General features: G+C 40.1%; 1 protein-coding gene across 1 annotated transcript in view; it reads right to left on the reverse strand.

Moving 5' to 3' along the window:
* Nucleotides 1-7,934: 7,934 nt before the first annotated feature.
* Nucleotides 7,935-25,953, reverse strand: part of LOC132261032 (homeobox protein araucan) — a 34,480-nt gene continuing 16,461 nt past the window's right edge. The window contains exons 3-5 of the mRNA XM_059759530.1: nucleotides 20,084-20,190; nucleotides 11,271-11,569; nucleotides 7,935-10,860 (exon numbers count right to left, since the gene is read on the reverse strand). Coding sequence (XP_059615513.1) covers nucleotides 10,100-10,860; nucleotides 11,271-11,569; nucleotides 20,084-20,190 — 1,167 coding nt within the window. The 3' untranslated portion in view covers nucleotides 7,935-10,099. The remainder of the gene's footprint in view (nucleotides 10,861-11,270; nucleotides 11,570-20,083; nucleotides 20,191-25,953) is intronic.

The following is a 25,953-nucleotide window of genomic DNA, read 5'->3' on the forward strand; positions in this document are numbered from 1 at the left end:
AGCTTGTAAAGAGTTCTCGTAACAAGTTCTGAGTGATGTGAATGATAGATCGGATGAATTTACATAAATGTCTCTGATTTTAGTATTCGCGGCGTTCAATGATGCGGTTTGATTTTTATGGCTGAAAAGTGTATGTTGGACATTGTTTTCGAATCTGTTTGTTTTTCCCTCTGCGTGATTTCTAATGCTGACCAATAAATTTTTATGGCGACCTCTTTTCACCGCCGAGAGATACTTAAGAATTTTAATCGATAATTAAAGTTGATAGATTCTCCCAAAAGTGAATCCAAGACACAGTGCGATCAGCCCGCGAGTCTGAGGCGCGCTGTTGAAATTGTTAATGGTGTCTCTCTCATGTGTCCCACCAGAGTTCCAACCCCGATTATTCCAGTGTCTCAATATTGCTTGTTAAAATTGAAATCCATGCGAGTGTGTGAGGATTAAGTCATGTAATCCACTTCTTGTTCTCCTTCTTGCTCTGTGATTTTGATTGCCGTATCATTGAATTAAATAAAACAGAAACATTTTGGGATTCTGGCGGTGGGTGTAGAGCGAGAGAGAGAGAGAGACGGTGAAGCTATGTTGGATTAGTGGCATGAGGAATTCACATCCCCGGAGACTGTGGCTTTAATAATAAACATGTGCTCAAAAAGCCGCATTCATGCTTGATTTGGGAGCAATAAATCCATCAGGGAATTTTGCCATGGCTTCAAACCGCAAAAAGAGTCATCATCAAAAGATGTGTGCGCGCGTAGAGAATCGGTGTCGAGGTAATTAGAAGAGTCTGTCCACCTTCTTATTTTTTCTGCTGTGCCAGATTCATCAAAGAAACATATTTGATTCGTTGTTGGATCATCTTGGCGGCATTAAAATTAATTCACACTTTATTATTACACGTAAATGTGACTCGTGAGCGATGATCGATCACCTCCTGGAGACACTCTTTGATCTTCAGCATCTCCATACTCATCTCGCTGATGGATTTATTTCAATGGATTCACAGGAAAATATTCTATCGACAGAGGCACACACTTGTGACGATAAAAAACAATGAGTTGAGAAAAAATGACCGGAATGGTTTATTTTTCCGATGGAAATTAAATCTGCTGCCGTTGGATTTTTATTCAGCGAAATTTGTCGCAGGGAATTCCTAACATATGTAGACAATAATGCAGCTGTGATAAGGAAATAGTGACGCAGATGACTGAAAAGCGAAGACGTTCGTGATCAATTGAAATAAAAAGCCAAAATTGCAATTTCTCAGCAGAACGAGATCAAAATTTATCGTTAATACAGCTGATAAATTTGCCAAATTTACTTAAAAACCCTCAAAAAGTCTTCAAATCGTCCGTTAAAGTGTAAATATTGCTCTGTATTATTTATTTTGTAAATATTTTAGTTAATTTTATTGATGTTTATTGAAATTTTTCACTAAGATATGGCAAAATTCATAGAAAATCTGAAAATATTACTTTACAAAGTCAATATTTATTAGTCTTTGAGTCGATTTTATCAAAACATGTTCTAAAAAACCAACTTTTCATACTTTACTTGAACTTTTCTTTAAAGAATTCAAGTGAAAAAATTTGAAAGATATGAGAAATATTCATTAAAAGTTTAAAAAAAACATTTTAGGTGTTTTTTGTGTTTGATTGCAATTTATTTTACATATTTTTCTTTCGATTCACTCGTCGATTTGCGTCACTATTTTAGACACAGCGCTGCTTTCATATCACTTACGGTTGACTTCTTCATCCTTATTTTAGTGTGTTTTTTCCCTCATTGAGGAGGAAATCATCTGACTAAATGTTTTCATTTGGGAGTGAAGCGTAAGAAAGTGGGGAAAACAGAGTGAATTATGTGACTGAATATTAGATAATTTCATTGTAGGACAAGTTTGGGGAAATTTTCTGGTGAAATTTGATCACTTTCCGCTCACACTTATTCCGGGGACATTGGAAACGATAATCGTGCCTGGATATTTTATGGCAGAGCGAGAGAGAGCGAGCTAAGAAGATGTTGAATAAATATTTCAACAAGCGATTTGTCCTCGACATCGTCAAGAAGCTAATTGTGTGGAGTTTTATGCTATTCTCGTCAAGTTGAATTTTTGAATAATACTAAGTCGCACAGGCACACAAATGACTTCACGACACAATAAATGAAATCAACAATAGTGCAGGAGAAGGCAAAAAAACGCCACTCTTCCAACATACAAGAGGAGTATGATGATGATGAAAAAAAAGAGAGAAGACCTTAAACGATAAACTATTAACTTGTAATTCTTGTTCTATTGTTTATTGTCTTATTTTAATGCTGACGATTTTCTTTTTATACCCAAGTCAGCCCTCCTCTTGGCGAATAAAATGTTTTGTCGTCAAGATACAAGCAACTTTTTCGTGACTCGAAGGATTGCACGATATTATTGTATGTGCGCCTTTCCTTTAAGCCCAAGTCACTTGGTTTGCGCGAATGCGCTTCTCAAAATTCAGTCCCCAAAAGTCCGCGCGCGCACAAGAGGAGAAAATTCATTCAATAACTTCCATCCCAGGGGTCAGCAGATACCATCACTCCTCGACTGTCTTCACTGCACAATAATGCAAATTCAATGTAAAGCAGAATTGCCAACACTTATTCGACGATCAGGTAGTTTGCCGCGATATGAAATCACCACGAATTATAATAATTAGATTGGAAAAAGAGGCTCAAACCGCTCGTTGCAACTTTACTGATTTCGTATATTACATTGATGGCCGTCCGGCAGCGCTAGTGTAAAGTACGAAGGAAATACGAACGAGAAGGCGTTGCAAGGCAAAGTTGGGTTTATTAAGTGTGAATTTCATTGCGGCTACTTTTGAGCAGTCGTAAAGTACGAGATTTGCTCTTTGAGAGTGTTTTTCTGGCTATTTTCCCTCACGAGGAAAGTTAGAAAATGTCCTTCAGTGGAAGTGAAGCGCATTTTTTCCGTGTTCCTACGAAATTAATCTGAAGAAACTTCCAGGAGTTTTCAGCGATTGCTAAGAGATATTTTCAACGCAAGAATGTGTTCAACAGGGCAAAATATGGAATTCCAGTGACAAGACATCTTTATCTGTGATTATTCCTGATATTAGGTGTGTTTTTGATGGGATTCTTGAAGGGTTCTGCTGGCCAGATTGTCCGGGAAGATGACCGGAAACACATAACCTCAATCTGGTGCATTGAAATGCGCATATACCGTCAGGAAAATTCAATAAATATGTAATAATTTACATAAAAATATCATTTTTGTCTATTTTCTTGGATTTTATGCGAATTTTCTGGCTTATCATGTCTTTACACGACTAAAAATATGATTTTACGTCAGGCGGCAACTTTTGAAACGTTTATTAGTAAATAATATGAATTGTAATCTTGCAACGCCTTTTAGCAAAGCCACGGAAAATGTCTTGAAGTCAGGATTTCCGCCTCTTTTGAGTAACTCTTCAGGGTTTTTCACGCAAATCAATGATTGATTTCAACGTGAAATGTCCTTCCTAAAAGGGGTATTTAAACTCTGTGTCTCTTTCCTTTTCCAGCCATCATGTGGCAGTTTAACCTTTTCATCCTTCGCATTCACTTAAGCACAAAATGCCGAGGGAGTGAAGATGATTTGGGGTCTGACGAGGGCACGGGAATGTTAATAAGGAAATCAATCATCTCACGGAGGTTGTTCCTCGTGTCAGTCACTGGGTGTTAAACACGCCTCAGCCCAGGGATCTCGCGTGGCGATCCTGGGCGCTGTTTTAAAATTAAACGTGACACTTTCCGCGTGATTACCGGGCTGAGACACCTCAAATGACGAGTGCAAGTTGGAATTTTGCCTTCTGGTGTTTTTCGGGATTGTGGGAAAAAGGGGGAAAAATATTGATATCTTACTATTTATTTTCACTTAAGATGCCATCGTGAGTGGAGACTCCGTGTCTTCGCCATGGGAGACGAATCTGTTGACTTGCCTTCGAAACTAACAGGCGCGAAGACACAATTTTGCTTTTTACGGTACATTAGAAGTACATAATTAAGTGAGAGATGTGACATAAACACCGAAAATCTCAAACAACTCATTGGCTGATGAATTATTGGGCTGATGGTGGAATTTCTCCGTGAGACTGTCGTCTGTCGTCAATCCTTTCACGGGACGCAAGAAAGCGTCAGTTGCACAAAGAGTGGCTTAAGGGAAATCCTCTGGTGAATAAATTCTTCGAATTATTTCGACTTCATTGCTAAAAAGCCCAGCATATTCATCTCCCATTCTCTGTTTTTCTGTTAGCTGGAAGGAATTCTGTAGCGTGTGACGGTGAATATTGTAAAATAGACGTGAAATCAAATGAGAGAAGTTGGAAAAAATGTGTTTCCTCCATTGAATATCTCCTAGCCTTCTATTGAGATGAAAATCTGTTAAGCTGTTGCTCAAGCCTCAAAACAAATTTCTAATAAATGGAATGCTGCTACTTAATAAATCATTCATTTCAGCCTCAACCGTCTCTTTCATACGATAATTCCTTGCTCTTTGCGCACATTTGTCCGGACTGAAGAGCTGAAGAATTAAGTCTTGGCCCGCGAGGAGCGCGAGAGAGAGAAAAAGAAGCCACAGTGTTATTCATCAGCCACAACTTATAATCTACGTCTTCTTGTGATTATTGCTCTTGCGCCCACGTACAAATCTTCAATTCTCTCCCGGCCACCCGACCCCAGCATAACAACATGATACATTACAATATAGCAATAATAAGAAGATGAAAAGGAGAGGAAGAGGTAAATAGTTGAAGAGACTCCATGACAACAATACAAATAAATAAAAAATCTATATATTTGTAATGCGCGCCTTTTTATTCATCTCGCTCGCCTTTTTTTGTTCCAACACACACTGCGACTCTTTTTCCTCGTCCGCGTCTTTTGAAGATTTATCTCTGTCCAAGAAGAAATGATCCTCTGTTGAATGTCGAGGAGCTGCTGCTTCACAAAATTCCCGTATTTGTGGATCGTCATGTTGGAAAAACGATGGGATTTTTGTACACTCATTGTGATTGGATATTTACATCTAATTAAAGCTCTTGTAAGAGTCTACTTGGCCGCGGATCAATGGCAATTCATTCCATCCTCTCTCTCTCTCTAAATTGCTAATCACACACCAATTGTGTCAATCACAGAATTCCACGAATCAATCCAGAAATCAAAAATCAAGAGATCAACTTTGCCTAATGACACCATCTCGGATTCACTACAAGAAAGGATTCTTGTCTGGGCGCAAGTGTATAGAAAAGGACACAGAGTTTTTGACAAATTTCCGAGGATTGCTCAAGTGAAGAATGAACGAATCATTTGTGATACCAAAATTAAAGCATTTTCATTTCCCTTTAAGGTAGAATACATCGAATATTTTTATTAACCGTCTTTTGAGTGTTGAGAACGAAAAGTATTCCGATTAATAATATTTTGCGGGGTTTGTGATGGATAATTATTTATTAAGAAGCGTTTAAACTCTAAGACATCACAGTCTTAGAGCTGGCGCTATACTTGTGCTAAATTGTCATATGAAACACTTGCGCTGGAACTTGTGCAAGTCTTAAAAATTGAATTAGAAATTGGGAAATATAAAGAAAATTTAGGAATTATTCAAATTCAAACAAGAGCTTCGTTAAGACGCTACTAATTTGAACTGTCGTGACTATACTTTATCAAGCTCTGATCTCACATGTGTTGTTGCCTTTTGAAATACAATCTCAAATTTTCGAGAGATTAGTGAGAATCAATGACAATGCGATGAAACAGCGTCCGGAAAAAGAGCCCCCAAAGCGGATTATGTGAAACCGTCTCCTCATGTTTTCGATGATGATGAATTCCCAGTGTTGTTGACAAGTCTCCCCATGTTCATCATCATTATTCACCAATAATTTTCCAAATTTATGTCTATTGACTGCCCTCTTCGGGGCACGCATATGAATTTCCAATGAGCCTCTCTCGAGAGGAGAAATGCTGCATGCGAAACATATTTTTCCGTCATGTTTTCTACCCATACTTTCGCCCTCAAATCGGCCAAAGTTCCGCCAGGAGAGCGCGCACATAAAAATTTATGTTGGCCTTTCAATAACCGACAGATTGATAATGCATTCATAATTTTACATCTTCATTAAGTCACCAAGAAGTGCACCGTGTTGGGGCTGTGCCGTCATCCTCCTCTTTGGTGCCTCTTCCTTTCTTGCCGGCCTGGAAGCTGGCATTTGATGAATCGCTGCTGACACGCACTGCCCTTATTCATTCATTTAACTAAATGGTAAAATATTCCACTCGAAATGACTCGAAATGACTCGAAATGACCGCGAAGGAGGCTGGAGGGAAAAAAATCTGTGATCTCTATAAATCACCAGGGGAGATGTTCATATTATTCAGATTTGGTTGTAGTATTTTCTTGTAATATGTTTGTTGAAGACAACGATTATGATGAATACCGATCTCAGCATCCTCCGCGACTTCTTTTGAGGCTCTCTCGCGAGCCCGCTTTTTTCTCCTACAATGAAATTCTCTCTCTCTCAGAATGTCATCACATGAAATGTTTATATCTCCAAGATTCACCGAGTCACTTGATAAATGCATTCTCAAATTCCACGACATAATATTTGATTATTATGCTAAGCACCAGAGCGCGAACGAGAGAAGGGGAAACGTAAACAGTTAAGAAGTGCATTTTGGATGCAATTCAATTCTTCCTGCTTGCACTCGATGTCATCTCTGACCATCTGGTGACCAAGAGAACTTCTGCTGAGGATCGCTTTCCATGTGAACAACAACACTTCAGCGCCTGTGAACTTGAGAATCAGCGGAAATACCTTTTGGATCATCTCACTTTCCTCAGAAAACCGACAAGATGAGCGCCGAGAGTTGTAAATTTGATTGATTTAATCATTCCACTAATGGGTCGTTCGGAATGAGAAGAAGAAGAGCGTCCTTGGCCTCGTGAAAAGGATCAAAAGACGAAGGACGCCTCCTTTGCGCTTCACCGTGAAGCCAGCTTGTACAATTAACACTGTTTTATTTCCACTCATTTCAGTCAATTTCCTCAACAATCACCTGCAATAAAGAGGAATAATAAAGGAATTAAAGTTTGTGTGTTTAGGAGAACGAGAAAAAAGAAACCTTGTCGCATTGAAATGTTTCTTGATCAAAGAATCCAAGGGGTTTATCAGCAGCTTTCAGTGATTTTTCTATTGATTCTGAGCGACTTTTCTGTCTCTTCTTTCGTTAATGGAAGCAATTGTGTGAATGTGAATTAAAGAGCGTGATTTTAATCTCAAATTCAGCAACAATATTGCCTCCTGAGCCATCGTCATCGCTTCAGGTAAACAAGAATGGGATGAAATAGGAACAGAGGTATAAAAAAAGCCTGATTATTGGTTTCTGCTTGGAGTTTTTAGGTGACTCCAAATGGAATTTTTACGACTTTTATGGAGCTGCTGTAAAATTAAGAACTTTTCTGCCCATTATCTATGAAATTCGCCTCATAGTTCTCCAAGTGTTCTTAAGAAAAAACTGAGGCCCCGTGAAAGGGCGCTCAGGAGTGAAAATGGAGTGAGTTGGAGTTCTTTTACAGCTTGCAATTAACGTTTGTCGGAAGCCGAAAAGTGTGTTCAATTCCATTGGCTCACGCTCTTCTCAATGAAAATGAGACAATAATTTGTCCAGCAACTCCTTGCTGACCATATTCTCGGGTCTTTTGTGTTCATCGCGTCTCACCTGAGTAACCTGAGATGCTGGGCGAAGACGATGCGAGAGTGGAGATGCCGGAGAAGGAGAGAGACTGAAGACGCTGTTAGTCGAAGACATGGAAATGTATTTAAGAAATTGTAAATGATATCCCAGAATTCATAGTAATTTTTATCTCTCGATTTTTTTGCTGTTGTATCTACTCATTTCATATATTTTAATATTTTTTTTTTATTGCAACTAGACTTTAACATTACGCTCCTTCTAAATGATATTTAATTATACAGAATTATGTAAATATCTATACACAATATTTTCATTAGTACATTTTCATTAACTGTTACTGTATTCCATATTCTTATTATTTTTTTTCTTCTTCTCATTATAATTAACGTCTCTCTTAATTAATTTTATTGATACTATGTACAAACTCCTTTGCTGTTATTTATTCTTTGCATTTTTTGCCACCATCTCTCACTCTCCATTCACAATTTCCATTCTTTTTATACCTGTTTTCGCTACATTCTTCTCGTGAATTTATAATGTCTTTTTCCACCGCGAGATAGAGTATTTCATCTCTCTGTTCTCTGCACAGAGAAATGTATATATTGTTCTGCCGCATATGGAAAATGGTTTTTGTGTATTTGACAAAATAAATACTCCGAAACCAATTAGTTTAAAAAAAAAGAAAAAATCTTTGAAAGTTCTGTCCCAATTTCCCTCAGCTAAATGTGTTCACGATGCAAGACAGCGACCTTGGAAGTGGGCAGGAAAATGGCATTCACTGAACATTTTCACACAACAAATTACATAAATTTATTGGAATATTTTGCATTAAATTTACAAAGTAGCAATTTTCTCTTTTTTTTCTTCTCCTTCTTCTTTTCCACCCACACCCGAAACTCTGTATACATTTTCACGATGACAATATGAAATGATGATGTCTTTTTTTTCTTTCTTCTTTTCGAATACATTTTTGTGCTCCGTTTTAGGTTTTTCTTTATATATTGCGGTTGATTTTCATGTCACATCAAATGAATTTATCCGACTGATTCACCCTGTGTATTCCATCGGCATTCCATAGTATAAATTTTATTATCGGTTTTTATTTGGTCACAATTTCAACGAATTTCTTGGTGTCTTCTTCGTCGCTTGCACGATACAATAAATTCATTTTATATCCATCCGAATAAAAGGATATTGATAAATATATATATATGTGGAGGAAGGGTGTGCATTTACGGCTGGTTAATTCAGCGCCAGTTGAATTTACCTCCAACACGAAAATCCAGCATTTTCCAATACCAAAAAAACTCACATCATTTGAAGCTGAAATAACATAAGAATTCGTTGATTTTTCCTTTCTTTTTTTTTGTCGAGAGTTTTAGTGAATCTTTTCCGGTACTTTTCTGTATCTCGAGAGACTAAATAGTTAAAGTGATTCCTTTTCTCAAACACACTTTTACAGCGAAATAAAATATAGTATTAGTCAGGTTTGTTCGAAGACGAATTCACTATTAAATGGGTTTTTACTTACAGAGTGAAAATCAATGAGTCCATTATCACATTTAACACTATTTTTGCTCACTTCATTTCTTCTTTTCTTCTTTCCATCCTATAAATTGTAATTAATTTATACATTTACTATGTATAGTTTTTTGCTCTATAAATACTCACACTCGTCACTTGATAAATTCTTACATGGAATTTCTCTCAACTTAGCCTACAACCCCTCAATTCTCAGTCCTCACTGTTCCCTGCCTTTCACTCAGTCACTGAGACACTCGCTTCGTCCTTAGGTTTTGTTCTCTCCCTCTCTCTCTCTCTCTCCGTCTTGCAAGAAGAGAAAATGGTATTTGGTTTCATCACTTCAGCAACACCGATTTGGTTATTCATTTTCCCCCTTTTTTTATAATTCTTCTTAATTAGTTTGCCATATTATTTAATTTAGAGTGAAATCTGCATTAATTGTCCAAGAGAGTTCAAGACACGCGAAAACACTTGATCAATCCTCCCAAGTTCACCGTTCTCTTGAAAGCTTTTGTTGTATAACACACAGTTGTTTCTTTTTTTTCTGCCTTTTTGCATATTAAAATGAAGAATGCACCGGATTTCATACCCTGATTTTTATTTTCTCAATTTCCTAAGATTTACTTTTTTACTCCTTTGTCGCGTTTTCTGCACGCCCGCTGAAAAATACCTCTGCGCGTCTTGATGGGTTAGTCTTGCGGCCCGCGGGCCGCTCTGTTCAATCACATATTCTTTATTGTCCGAAAATTCTGTGTGGGTGCGTCGGGGTGTCTCCGAGTGGGTGGTTTGGGACTCACGGTCTGATGAGCACTTGCTGGTCGCTGAGGAAGTCCGCGGCGCCGGCCAATGGTCATGGCTTGGCGGCGCCGGGCGACAGCTTGGCCGTCGTGGCGTCGCCGGAGGACGTGCTGGAGGCGGACGGCGAGACGCCGGGCGGCGGCGCCGTGTTGGCCGACGAGGTGGTGAGGCTGAGCGGCGCGAAGGGCGGCTGGCCGCCGCTGACCGCCTTGGAGATCATGGAGCTGAGGGCGGGGTTCATGGGGATGCCGTTGTGGGCGAGACTAGCACCGAAGGTCCGCTGGTAGGACTCAATGAGCGCCACGTCCGGCGGCGCGCCGCCCAGATGCGCCGGCCCATAGAACGGCCGGAAGATCTCGGGCCGCGCGTACGGGTGCGGCATGTGCATGCGGCCGGCCAGGGGCATTATCTTGCCCACGGCGGCGCAGCCGTACAGCGTCGCCGCGGCGGCACTGGCGGCGGATGGCGGGGGAGGCTCGGGCGAGTGGTTTTTGCTCTCTTTGCTCGCCATGTCGGCCAGCGACCAGATCCGCGGCTTGCTGATCACGCTGGGATTGGTGCTGGCGCTGGGCGGCGGCCCGCCGTCCGGCGGCGAGCTCGTGGGCGGCCGGAAGTGCATGGCGGCCGGGTGCAGCAGGTGGGGATTCACGCTGGAGCGATCGAAGATCTCCGGCGAGCCGGGACCGCTGCCCGGCCGCGACTCGGACCACTCGCTGTCGCGCCCGTCGCCGGCGCCCGATCTGTCCAGCAACTCGAGGCGGTTCGACGGCCGGTCGCCGTCTTCACTGGAGCCCGTTCCTGAATCCTTAGAATCTGCAAAGAGCCGAGAAATTGCCGTGGAATGGCACAACATGAGCATCGTCACAAATGTACAAAGTGTCATAAAATAATCAACGCAGCGCATTAAGTCAATAAAATTGCACGAACCGCGCAAGACGCATTGAATTACATCTGTACACTCAGTTTTATAGCCCAGGTTATCTTGAGTAAATTATTAAAACTGGTGTAATTGTTGGCGCTCAACTCCTAAGATTTATTAGAACGCTAAAACATATGTTAGCTTCCTAAACACGAAACACTTTTAAGTTTTACGATATGAAAAAACATAATTTTTAATGCACATTATTGTAAAATGGATGTTATAGATATGAATGAAGACATTAAAACGCGTGCATTCGTGCGAAATTGAGTCCCTAATTGAACACAGTGGCAATTCGACTCACCTAATAAGTCTTTCCCATCGGTACTCTTCCTGTCGTCATCATCGACATTGGCATCGTCGTCATCGACGCGATTCCGCGGCTCCCACGTCATCTTGTTCTCCTTCTTCAGCCGCCGCCGCGCGTTGGCGAACCACGTCGACACCTGCGTGAGGGTCATCTTCGTGATGATCGCCAGCATGATCTTCTCGCCCTTGGTGGGGTAGGGGTTCTTCTTGTGCTCATTGAGCCACGCCTTGAGGGTGCTCGTGGTCTCTCTCGTTGCATTCTTCCGGCGGGCGCCATTGAGGTCCACGCCGTAGCTGGAAAAATCACCAATAAATTCACTCACAAGATAAGGGATGATGTGGAGCAAAAAAAGGGGTGCAATTGTCTCCTATCTAGGATTGAATGTGAGGCGCAGAGCGATATGAGAAAAGTTCAATGTAGGAAAGTTTAACAATATCACGAGAACAGGTCATGATAGGAATTGAATTTTCCTCAGTTTCTCTTTTGCTCCGCCGTTTCACTGTGTTGTAGATAACAAACGGTATATAGGGATTGTACATAATGTCTCTCTCTCTCTCTCTCTCTCTCTCTAGGGTGAGCCAAGGGGGAGATAATATGCCTTAAATCTGTAAAACACTTCCAAACACTTCCAGAACATGAAATTTCCAGTCTATTGCCACATTAATTCACAAATTATCATGAATCTTGAAAGATTCTATTCGATATTTCTATAAAAATCGACTAAAAACTGCTGTTTTTGGACATCTTTTTCGACCATAACCTCAAAATATCACCAAGAGATGTTCAAAATTCCGTTCGGAAGGTTTCTAGATCACAAAATCATCTCTTACGATTTGACAATCAACTTAAAATTGCTGATTCTGCGTCGAAATTGTCCAGAAAGTTGTTTAAATGCATATTTTCTAAGTTCAACTGACTATTTTTGAGGTTATGTTCAGTCTTAGCACAATTTGCAGTGTTTCTTGGCATTAAAAGACCAAAAAAGCACTGTTAATTGCTTGCAAATGCATAATTCAGCCAAGGATAATGCGAATTATTCACTAAATCTGTTCTTGGTTCGTTATATAACCTAGAAAAATATTGTTTCGTTTGTTTTTGTGTGAAAATCGAAGGAATTTCAGAGAATCTGAATGATTAGTCAGTAAAAGAAGAATTTTTACTCCTCAAGTACTTCTGCTCAGTTGTACACCACTTCTGACTGTACTATCTCCCCCTTTGAGGTGAGCTTTGGCAGGCAAAAGCTCCCGTCTGACAGAAGAAGAGGTCAAAGTTTTTCTCCCTCCTTTGCGCTGATCTTCTTCGCCCGATAAATTATGGCGCCCCTTCTATCCGCCCAACATCTCACAAGATCACGCACTTGTTTTCTCACTCTGACGCCTCCCACTGTCGTGACAAAACGCTCCATTCCCCGGCTGTTCCCCTCTATTGGCGCGCAGGGGGGAGAGAAACTGGATGATTTTGATAAATTTTGCGCGAGTTCACTGATGCAGACGTGATCGCGTTTGCGAGTGTTGCTGAACGAGGTGCTTAACTCGCTCCTCCGCCAAGGGCTTGCTTTAGTCACCATGACGACGATTAATCCGTTCGAGTGAACTTCCATATAACCAAATCATACGGCGCGTTATAACACAAAATAACACACTGCACTACACCTCCGACTCAGCGCCGAGGCGCCGGAGGGAAGCGTGTTCCTCTCAGCTTCATCCCCATTAGCTTCACACAACTTGCACAATTTAATGGAGAAGCAGATGGTGACTTTGGCCACATATTTTTCAGGGGTGACACACACTTGCACGATTGCTGGCCTCTGTGCCACCCTTAATGCACCCTCTCCTCTCCACTCTCGCCGATATTTTCGCCACTGTACCTGCAAAAAGTCCACTCTGCGGTGAGATATCAGGCCGCAGAGCTTTTCGCCGCACATGAATGGACTGAGAGGAGGAGCCAATATTGGCCCAGAGTGCTTGACTATTAAATATTTCAGGGTATTTCGCGGAACAATTTGGCTAATTGTTCGAAATCGGTGCAAAATTGTACGAAATCATTCCCTAATTTTGCTATACAATTCCTTTTCATCACGCGTTTCCATCCACAAATGAAATCCACTGTAATATTCTATTGAATATTGGCCTCTATTAATAGAGTTTCGAATTCATTTTCAGAACAGCTTTAAAAAAGTACACACAGCTCTTGTAAGGTCAAATAGAAGCACAATGCACAGTGCTGAAGCGATGGTGGATCTGGGATTTTATTACACTCTCTCACCCAAATGAGTGAGAATGTCCATTAAAAGAACTAATATCCCCTCAGTTAGTTGAACTTTTTAAGCTTTCCACAGCTAGTTTCCATTGTTCTACGTCGCTAATCTACATCTGCAATCATTCATTCGGTGGAAATTGGTGAAAGTCCTCTGTTTCCCCTTAATCACTTCGTGTATTACATATTTATACGCAAATGGTGAGGTGAAGTGGCCAAAAGGGGGCGTCATGGGGGCAAAAAACGCGGCAACAGGGGACAGAAATAGGAGATTTCGTGACGATGTCACCCGGCGAAGGGGTGGGTGTTTTTTTTTCGAGGGTAGGCGAGAGATTGTGGCGGTGGAGAAGTTGTGGAAAAAATCAGCGAAACAGCAGGTGAAGCTCGTTATCTAATTGGACGTCGGATTTATAATTCACTCACTTGTCCCTCTCTTTTTGCCATGGGATTGTGTCAAACGCCCGGGAGTTCATTGTCGCCCAGAAATCCCTGGCGCGATTTTCGCGTGAAAAGTCCCTGATTTCGGGGAGGGTTGGAAGTGAGCAACTGACGCTTTCACTGTCTCGTCAACATCTCATACACGCGGGATGACGTGGTGGCGAAAAGTTTCCCCGCATGGTGAAAAAGGGCGGGGGCGGGAAACTGAAATTCAATTGAAGCGTCTGAAAGCTCTCTCTCTATCGTGTTTTAGGGTGATTTTTTCGGTGCCTCTGCACACCACAACTCACAATGGGGGATTTATTTGGACATTTACTAGACACTACAACGATTGATTTTTTCCAACCCCCTCCGAAACGCCACACATGTGCATTTCCATCACGACTATATTGTACGTTCATTTCACCTGAGCTTTTATGCCATGGAGAGTACAAGTCTGTGAAATGAAAGAGCTGTTACTAATGCAATATTCAAGCGCTATAATTCGTACAGGATATTTTGTGAAAACTTTTGCCAGCTCCATAAATTTTCTATAACCTCACCACAAAGCACAATACAGCACTGACGTTTACGTTCACGTTCACAGTGGCGAAAAGGGTTCTCAGAAAAAAATTATATTAGTGAATAAATTAATCAACAGCTTCAATTCGTTCCAAGATCTGTTTTTCAGATGTTCAGGAAGGTGCAAAATCGCTATTATGGAAAGTTTCAATGCTAGAGAATATGTAAATGTTATTAGAATCCTTTTTTTAATCATACATCAGTAAGAAATTACTCATTTTCCGGACATTATGATAAGAAATTGACTCAAAATCATACTTTATAAGGAGCAAAATGCTGTAATGTTCACAGTTCATGTTTTTATGCTTTAGAAAAAGCCTGTGAACAGGATTTGAGCCGCAGTTGTGCGGAAGAAATGGAACAAAGGCGTTAAACGGTAGCTAAAAACATACAAAAAGTAAGTTCACAAGTCCAAATCAAGACGCCCTTTGATGTAAATGTCTTCTAGACGTTCCAAACTCACGATTAAATGAGGTTAAAATAAGGATTTAGAGCAAAGTAGTCTCAGAGAATGAAAGAAATATCGAATTTTTGGCACTCCAGGTGTCCTAAGCTAATTTTGGGTACAGTTTGTTGAAGATTTGTACGCTAGGCGAGTCTAATTTGTGACCCAGAGATCCGCGGGCAGTGACAAAGTGGCCGAAGGAAGGCCTTTGTCGGCTCTCGGCCAGGGGTTGAGACACGAGAAAAAGCCCACGATGACCGTTCAACGCAACGCCATACTGAATTTTTCAATTGAATGAGCAGCGAAACATGCACAAGTTTGGACAGCCGAAAGGTCTCGCTCTCTCTCTCTCGCTCACGTCTGCTCACGTGAGCTTCCCGGGCGATGGAGATGGACAATAATGCCGGCGGGCTGTCGTTCGGATGTTGTACAAGCAACACTGGGGATGATGTTGTGTGTCGCAACATAATCCTCGCAATCGGAACAGCGGACAGTTGGAGCCCGAAAAAGAGGGGGACTTTGCGCATGTTGCAGCCATTCGCCTCCTAATCCACTCGCCGCTGGAGCTTTTAATCTCTCACACATTCTTGCCCATTCCCGCGGGCCAATCGACACGGCACTCCGGCCGATAACAGCTCCACATCTTCCATGGCGCAATTGTGTGTGCAAGAAGTTGTGTGGCGCTTCTGCCTCTCCTCGTCCGCGTTCAGAGAGTCCACAAGGAGTGGTTTGCGCGATGGTCAATGCTCGACATTCAATGAACTTTCGTGTCTTGTATTAATTTATTTGACCATTTTCCTCCTCTTTCTCCTCTCCATAATTGTTGATACTCGCAGACGCCACAGTTCAAAAACTATTAATTCACTCAAATTCCTCCTCTCTCGCCCGCACAGTGGCCAAGAATTATGAGCTACACTTCTCGCCGGTTGGCCAGAGTTAAGAGAGCGTGAAGAAAGTGCTCGGCTGGGGTGGAATTCAAGCCGCGGACTTTGTCTCTGGTCTAACGGTAGGAGATTTTCAAAAAATACTCTCGGATATTTCACTTGACGCACTCAAAGATTCTTCTTTCGCAACACGACCAAGTGGATTTTATGTTGCGTTAAAATTGTAATTAATGTAATATGTGTTTTATCACCGGAAAATCTCCGGTGATGTCTCATATTCCGCTTCTTTTCCAGCACTCTATTTCCTCTCATTCGCTCAGAGTTGCACTTTTTGCCTCCGCTCGTTTTCTCCTTTTGTCAATGTTGTGTTAATTTAAAGTCATACACAGAACTGCTCGCGGTTCCCATAGGAATATTACAGACCCCATCAGCGATCAGTGTCTTGAGTAACTCATCGAGAGAGTGAGAGTCAAAGTTGAGACCATATAAAGCAGGTGGTTTTCATCATAAGAATGTCATCAGTCAGCTTATTTGTCGCCTCACAACATCAATATCATGTGTATAATGTCTCAGAGTCTAATTAATAACAATTCTTGCGCAATAAAAATTAATAAATTTGCCGATATTAGCACAATATTGGGTAATAAATTTCAATTAAGTGCGAGATAGTCTGAGCAGACACTCAATTATTCTATGGAAATCCATTCATTTGCCAGAGGATATTTCGCTAAAAGCATCATACTTGATAAAATCAACATTTATCGCAAAGTTGCACAATTGAAAATATATTCTTTTTCTATGCGCGCAACTGCTCTATGGCGGGGGGAAAGAAAAAGAAGAACTCGAGCTTTTTCAGCTGCGGTGTTTCTGCTGCTCATTAGAGTGAAAATCGTCAACTTGTCCATCGGGAGAGAGAGAAACAAAGACAGAACTTTCTGTATATGTTGGGATGGAAAAATAAAATGTAATGCCATAATCATTTCTGTCAATCTTCCACTTTTGAGGAGTGAGAGAAGAGAGTGTAAGAAGACGGATCGTTTGTGACGTGAATTTGTGTGTCTTTCAAGTTTGGCCATTCACTCCCTCACACACAGCACGAAATTCCCAGTGTGAAAAAAAATTCAAATATCGAGAAATAGAGGCGAAATTTATTCAAATAAATTACCACCAAAATCGATTATCAGGGGAAAATGTGTGTTGGTTCATGTTTTAAAAATGCGCCACAAGACATGGAATATTTGTGATAAAAAAGCGCGCCTCTCATGGACAAAAGCTAACACATCGCGCAGCTACCAAAAGCATTTCCATAGGCATAAAGAGGCGTTAAAAGTATAAAAGGTGTGTAATATATTTTTTCCTCCGCGCTCTCTTCCTATAAGTAGATGAGTGATTAATAAATCAAGCGAGAGAGACAACCTCACGCTCCGAGTCACTTTAATAAGCAACCAAATGTACAGACGCGGAGAAATATAAATGTCTCCCCATTTTAACTTACACACCATACAACAATGTGTGTCATTATTAAATAGCTATAACATCACACCTGCACGGCCAATGTGAATACAAAATGCTCAACTATTTAATTTACATACTAACAAATGTCTTCAGAAGCAATTTTAAATCGCGTCTAATTGATTTTAAGGCTAACTGAATTAATACACATCCATTTACATCACTATTCACATTGAAATTGAACCTCTGCACTGAGACTTTTTAACTGCACGCACGTGATGATAATATTTTTGCATTCTACAGAAAAATGGGGCATTTTTGGACAGGTGAAAAAAAATTTAAAAATATTTTTTTCGAGATTTTTGAATCGAAAACTATAGAAAGAGAAAATCGCCATTTTTCAGGAGAGCAAATTGTAAAATTTAGCATTAATATCGATTCAAAATTTCCCAAATTCATCTTAAACACATTCTAATGGTTTCATTAAAAAGCTTTAGAAAATTATCTTGTAAATTTTTCAGTTTATCAATAGAAAAACTGAAAATATTGCTTTCTAGAGTCGATTTTTATAGTCTTTTAAATCCAAACAGCGTCTTAAGAACCAACTTTTCATGCCTTTAATGAACTTTTCTTCAAAGTTCTCGTAAGAAAACATTAGAAAACAAAACAAATATTAAATCAATACAAAGTCTAGAGACATTTTATGCGGATGACTGCAATTTAGGGCAATTTTCTTAGGAAAAATGTATAGTTTTAATCATGAATAGTCGCCTTTTCATAGTTAACGCTGCAAAACATGAAGATTTTTGAAGGCAAAAGCAATGAAAAATCGACTGTTCATAGTTTCCGATTCATTCGTTAATTAGTACAAATTAAGTAACACAATAAACCTGTCCCAATTGACCCTCTTTGTCCCTTTATTACATGACATTGTAATGATTTAAATTCACCATAAAACTCTTAATTTATAAAGCAAACGTCACTCTATTCATTTCCCATTTTGTGTGGCGAATCTTTATAATCTGCAAACTTAGATAATTTTGCATGCATTATTTTGCAAAATTTATTAATTAGCGAGTGAAAAGAAAAGAAAAAAAACTTTGCTAGGCAAAAATTAATTTCCAACGTAAATTATGACAAAATGCGATTATCTCTTGCGAAATTGTACACTTTTGCCAGCATGCCTAGATAGTCATCTCCTAAATGGTAATTTGGGAGCTTCCGAATTTTAATGAGATCATTTTTCAGCGAATCTCCCATGGAGAGTGAATGGACACACATAGAAAGAAAGAAAAAAAGTGATTTCAATTTCCACCTTTTCTTGCGCGCCTATCGCACGCTATATTGCATCATCTTTGCGCGCCGCAGCCTAATGATAAATTCGGCGGGCTGTTGGCATTTTAGTATCGAGTCAAACACGAGCTACGTGCCGTGGAGGATTCTCGGGAAAGCCACCCGAGACACGTCGCACAAGTATTCGCGCATGAAGCCACTTATGGGACGATATTTCCGGTCACATCAACTTGCCAGCAAAAATCAATGTTGACACGCAAAAGCAACAATAATTCTTTATTGTGGGGGTTCCGTTTTCAAGTGTGATTTCTAATCATGACTCCACACACCTTGTCTGACCATTGCGCAAATCAATAACGTCTTGTTTTGGGATCAATTTTTGGGCATAGTCGCGAGCGGATGGTCGTGAATAGTGACGAGTTGTTCACTTTTGTCCACTGTGTATGACAATTACAAGGAATTGATTAGTGATTCACACGGAGTAGTGCTAATAATAAGGAATGCAGAGTCGGTAATGCGATGCACTTTAAACACTTCTTGTCCAAGGGGTGAACAAATCCTCGGTGAAGTGCTGAGAAGAGACGCACGAGCAGCTATTCGCCCCTTCATTTGCCAATCAATAAGGCAATCAACTTTGGCAATTTCTTTTCGCCAATTTCGATGAGCCTCAGAGGCTAAATAGACAGTCAAATCACGGAATTGGTTTTATATATGAAAATTTGGAAATAATTAAAATGATTTTATATTCTCCAGAGTCATTCGTCTTGTCGAATCCCCCGATTTCTCATCACCTCCTGTGTGTTTGTGTGTCGTGTAGATTGTATTATTTATCATATACAAAAGAAATCATTTCGTTTATTACAAACAGACGTGACAGATTTTATCGTACATCCTGCAACTTTTCTCCATCGCCCAACAATAAAATATTATTCGTCTCATGAATTGCCATGAGAGTCTTCCAAGTGAGTCATTGGTGACATAAATTCATGTTCAATGCCTTTTTCCTCTCTCGCTCTTGCCAACGCTCGCGCGCCCCGAGGATCGATATGTTATTATCGCATGAACACTATGCGCGCCATGGTAAGAAAATACGCACCCGAATAGCCAGTCTCTCAATAGGGAAAACTGACGAATGAGAGTGAGAGAGGAAAAAAGGAGACACTCTCCTGAGTAATATGATGAGTTGAAAACCCAAATCAATCCACACCAATTTGTTATTTTCACACACAAATGTTTCCGCAATTAAAAGAACATTTTCAACAATAATTTCTCATCATTTTTTTCCTCTCTTTCCATCTCTTGTCTCACATTTATCCAAGTTGGAGTTTAGGAAGGAAAAAAAAAAACATTTTGGGTACAGAAATAACTTCCCGAAATACACGCATTTTCGGAGACACTTTCTATCTCTTGAGAAGTCGCATGTTTAGTCGCATTTCTCCTCAAAAAATCCAAAGGGAAAATTGTGGGAGAAAACTCACCCATTGAAGGGGTATCCGGCGAAAGCCGCTTCGTAGGAATGATAGACTGGATATGGCCAAGAAGGTCCTCCAGCTGCAATATTTTCCTTTAGTTCCAAGGCTCCAGCCTGAAAAAGAGCAAACAAACAAGTGTCAAAAATGCTACAAAACTCTTCCCCAGTCAATTTAATTTCCAGAATAATCACAAATTCAGAGTGTACAAAATACTATAGAGAAAAAAAAATCATTCAAATTCTTATTGAATTTCAAGAAAGAGCGGCAAAGCAAACAGCCGCAGAGTTTGAACACAAATCTCGACAGTTTATCACATGAATCATTCAAACTTGAAGACATTTCTTTTTCCTAGAGCGTCTCGAATTCAATAAAATGTTCCACCCATGTAATTTTCGATGTAATTTAAAATAATCTTCATAAATTTTCTCCGTCCTCTTGGTGTCTGTTGGCCGCGGAAAAAAGGCCCCGAAACGGGGAGAATTGAGTGAAAGAACTGTGAGACAAGTGTCAAGGGGTCAAACAGTGTGTTATCGTAATGTTGGGTATGTCTGAGGCGAATGTTTGTGATTTATTTCAATGAACGCTGACTTATGGAAATCAATTTCCAAGCCGAATAACAAATTTCATTACAAGTTAACATTTATTTCCCCGATAGTACGCGCCTCTGCCACATGGTTCGCCGGACTTTTTCCACTCTTCCCCTCCTCCCCTCCTCCCTCTTTGTATGCTATTTACATTGTCAAATATCAAAAGCTGCATGTTAATGAGCGATGGAGGGAGAAGGAGCGACGCGGCTATCGCTTATACTGCCTATCGTCACAGTTTCTTGTTAATGGAAAATATTATAGGAGAGACACTTCTTATCTCCTTGTCTTTTTTCTTCAATGGACCCAACGGAGAAGCGAGGAAAGTGTGTGATCAGAAATGCAAGAAATTCTGCGCTCAGAGTGTTGAGAAAAGCACACAATTTTTGACACCGCCGAGGAAGTTGTGTGTCTCCAACAAGGGGGAGATATTATGATCAGAAGTGGTGTACAACGTAATAAGAAGTATTTGACAGTGGAAGTGTCTCAATATTTTCAATATAGTGCCTTCAAAAGTCTCTTTTAAAGGGAAATTACGCAATAATTGATGTAAAAAAGCTTTTTACATTTTTCTAGGTTATGTTGTAAATTTAAGACCAACTTTGCCACTAAATAACCTTCAAAATCAATAAATTCTTACAACCTGATCTTGTTAATCATGCTAAGATTAATCATAACCTCCTTAATATTGTTATAGGACATAAAATTGTCTATTTCAAGATCAGTTTGATTGATTTTCTAGGATTTTTTAGGTTATGTTCCAAAGAACATCCAAAGCAGTGATTGAGGATTGAATCACATCAAAAATATCTGTTTCTCCGTAAGTTTTGAGAAGCACACAAGTAAAAATGGCGTCATTTTACGGTCAAATACCCCTAAATTTGAGGTTATGATACTTTTTTGGGGTTGGAAAAATCTATAAAGCTCGGAAAAGGAACAGAAATATAAGGAAATTGCATGTTATAAGCACTTCTGAAGTTTTGGAAGTCGCAGGAAGTGATGTACACCAAGTTTAGCCATATTATCTCCTCCTTGATTCGCAACACGCGCGCTTTTCTGGGTTGTCTTTATTTGAATAAGCAGGGCCACAAGACAAACCGAAAAAAACACACACTAGAAATACCGAAGCAGTAAATTCTTCTCTCTGTCGATAAGAATTAGCCAATTAGTTGAAAATTGAGCGCGAAACTACCTTCCAAATCCGACTCTGAGCTGTCTTTCAACATCATCAGCCACATTCATTGTCAGACGCTTAATCAGAGAAGTGCAAATTTAACAAAATATAAAATCACTATTTTACAATCTCATACAACAAGCCAACAACGACTCCCTCTTATCAGCAACGAGTGTCAGGTAGTGTATTTTATTGTGTTGAATTTATGGAAAAATAAATAAATGCTGAATAATACAGTCGCGCAGAAGTTGCTTAAGTGTGTTTGAGAGCCAATATGGCCATTCGCTGCGACTGTAGTTGAGGACATCGACGGAGTGAGAGGGACACGAGTAATATAGCTACCAATTTCAACATTGTATGCGATATATTTTATGAAAATCTTTTAATGAAATGCGTGGTATCGGCGATGAGTAATGAAATAAAACCACCATATGGAGATATCAAAAGCTGTTGGGATATTCAAGATGTGAATACCAAATTGAGTCAATTAATTGGATATTGTAATCAATTTTCTTCCACTGCCAACCAATGAGAGAGAGACAGAATATCCTGACAAGCTGCACACGATGAGCAGAACATGAGATTCTCATGTTAACCCTCTGCCAATTAGAATGCATTAAGAATGCAAAAGTATCTTCAAAATTTATTTATAAAATAATTGTGCACAATTTTGAAAGAGTTAAAAGCGATTTTATCAGCTGAAAAGCTTTCAAACACAAATTAATAGACAACATTGCTTAACTACTTGATCTTTAATCGGATATTTACGATTTTACGCAAGGTTTTACGATAAAAACGAGTGTGAAACAGAGAAAACTTCTAATTTAGGCACATAAGAAGAATCTTTAATAATTATGATGAAAATCTGTAGTCGGAAATTCCTTTTTCTACCCACAAAATACATTTTTTCTCAAAAAATATTCTAATTTCTATATTTCAAGCATTCGAAATTCACCAACACACGATTTTTCACACATTTTCTGCTTACTTTGCACCGAATTTTCATTGTGCAAAGTGTCCTCGCTCGTTAACAATATCCGCGAATGCTTGAGCAATCGCATGAGGGACAAGAAGTGACGCTTTTATCTACAAGTTATGTATCTCTCATATCGCATCTTTTAATCTAATAACACAGAGTACACTTGAGGTGTTTCATATATGTGCAATAAATTGTCTTCTATATGCAAAAATTCTGCAAATGGAAAGTCTCTTTTCCCCCACAAATAATCTCTAACACACCAAGATGGTTGGGAGAGATTGCAAAAAAGGTGGAAAATATTTATGTCTTATGTATGTCACTCGTCGATAGCATGTTTGTCTTACGAGTGTATTCTCTCTATGCGAATGTTTCGCATTATCATTTCAATGTGTTGCACTTCTTTCTTACAGAAATCTTCGCACTTTGGCGCCAAGATTCTCCATTTGAAATTTCCCACTGTGCGCATTTTCCTTGTATTTTAACGCCACTTCAGCGCATTTCGTTAGTTTGGCCGAAACACACCTTTTTCCCGTGTGGTTAAAATTTATGGTAAAAGCTCTCAAAATTTACTGACAGCCAATTTAGAGGGAGAAAAGGCTACATTTAATTCTCCTTAATTGTAGCACAAAAAAAGCGAAGCCCACCATCGGCGACATGCAAGGAAATTGATCTAAAAAGATATTTATTAATCCCATCTCCAACATCGAGAGTGGTACAATAAAAGTGAACAGCTTCACGGAGAATCCAATGGGAAATGAAGGCTAAAAGGCGAAACGAAATTTTGAAAGAGAAATTCTCTCTAATAATGGCAATAATGGTTGGATCGTAAATTTGAGTTAATTTGATAAATCTATTAAGATCAATTGGAATCTCTTTCGAACATAGTGTGAGAAGAGAGTAGAGTGTTTTCCATAACAATAACCACACAAATATTTTCCTTCACACCCTCTCTCAAAATGGGATGTTACGATACGTGTCTCACAAGACGATAATCTGTAATTTACAATCGTCTTCCCGATGGCCTCAGGGGCGAGAATTTATCTATTTGGGGTGACCACACCCGAATTAACAGTCTCTCTCGCCTGTTCTCAATGAGGCCACCTTTGGCCCGTGAGTGCTTTTATTACGTGCGCCGCCCAGGGAATTTCTTACCGCGTAATTTATTCACTCCAGCCAATGATGGCTTTTCTAGATCTCTTCAAGCTCTGGGAGAGATATAAATCTTACGGGCTGATCTTATTTAGATTGAAATGCAGACAATTTAGAGCTCTATATCTGTTAAAATCACCTTCAATAGTCACAAAATTCGTTAATTGTGGAGACTCAAGAGGAGTTTCTGTGGCCGTCGGTTGATGCGCGCGAAGGGGTTGCGACAATCACATGAAAATGTAACGCAATTTCCCTCTTTTCTGCGGGAATCCTATCAATGAAAATTGAATGAAGTGCGGCTTTTTGGCGGAGGGAATAGAATTTGGAGCGTGTGTGATTAAATCAAATCACACATTCAACAGAATTGCCGATGCGAAAAAGGGAATTGGCTGACTTTGAATTTGAATCTCATGCATATGTCAATTGGGGAGCATGTCGCACACCGAATCCCCAACAATGTATGAGCAAATGTGCGTTCGGGAAAAATGATCCTCCCCAATAGAAGTTCGACATGTGCTCCCCGTGGATGTATCCCGGCAACTGACTCCTCACTCAAGCTTGTAACTCAATGGATGTATGTGTATTTATATTCCCGCAGTCGACATGCCACCAGGCAACCAGAACCTGGGCGCCCAAACCCCCTCAAATCTCTGGGAAAATTGTGAAGCGCTGAGGTGTTCACACACACACACACACCCTCCCGAGATGGAGATCCACATTGTAGCAATGATTTGGTTTTGTATCCCCCTCAGCCTCGACAAATTTGCCACCCTCGCACGACAATTTCCCTCGGGGAGCTTTTCGCCACTCTCACTGTGAATACTTTCAACTCCCCGTCGCAGTCACTCATATGTTCAACACACATTATTTCCACGCTTCTCTCAATGTTTAACATCCCCTGTGGTATGTTGAGCTTTTGCACTTCAACCAGAAACTTGGCCATCACCCCACACCCCCGCCGCCCCTCATCAGCTCACACACTTCCACTTGGGTGGCTGGTAAAAGTTCCATGCGACACGATACAGCATTGTCCTTGCAGGAGATTCGTTCTGGCTGCACTTTGAGGAACCGACGAGCGTCACTCGGTTAAATTGGTTAAAATGCATACAAAATTTGGCCAAAGAGGACAATTTCCACACTTATTATTATAATGAATTTTATAGCGAAAAACGAGCTTTTGAGCGACTTTTCCGACCATAACCTCAAAAATATCACTAAGAGATCTGAAAAGACTCCTTTTGAACGCTGTATAGTTCACAAATCATCTTAAAATTGCTGATTCAGAGTCAAAATCGTACAGAAAGTTATCCAAATGAACATTTTCCAAGTAAAAATCAATGTTTTTGAGGTTATGTTTCATCAAAGGCTCAGAATATTAATGTTTATTGCATGCAAATGCTTAATTCTGCCAATGAGTTGGAATCTTGGCGACTTCAGCTTAAGAATTGATGTGTTAGAATGCGAATTATTCACTAAATCTGTCTATGATTCGTTACATAACCTACAAAAATATTATTTTGACTGTTTCTGTGTGAAATCGAAGGAAATCTAAAGAATTGGGACAATTTCTCAGTAAAATAAGCATCTCTGGACGATTTGCTCACTTCCATCGAGCTTTACCAAGAGATTAGGCTCTCTCACTACCATTTCTAACAGTGCAGAAGTGAAGACGGCATCAGTGAATTCTCGGCACAACTCTCACTTTTGGTGGTGACACGAAAGCTCAAGTGGCAAAGCTCCGTCCCCCATTCTCGGTGGCGCCTTTTTAATCAAGAGCCACCGAGGAGAACAAGGAAGCAACCATGAGACAAGCCACTGGAATATGTTGCAGAGAAGTTGGAAATCCGCAGAGCATTGAGTGGAATGACATGAGGGTGTGTAAAACAGCGACACTCCGTGTTCCCAACTCTCGGTCAAGTGTTAAGCACTCCGGAGGTGTTTCTCTGTTCGACACAGTGTCGCTGGAATGCTGAGGAGAAAGAGAGAGACT

This window comes from Phlebotomus argentipes, unplaced genomic scaffold (genome assembly GCF_947086385.1).
Source record: "Phlebotomus argentipes unplaced genomic scaffold, Phlebotomus argentipes genome assembly scaffold_18, whole genome shotgun sequence".
In the NCBI taxonomy this organism is placed as follows: Eukaryota; Metazoa; Arthropoda; class Insecta; order Diptera; family Psychodidae; genus Phlebotomus; species Phlebotomus argentipes.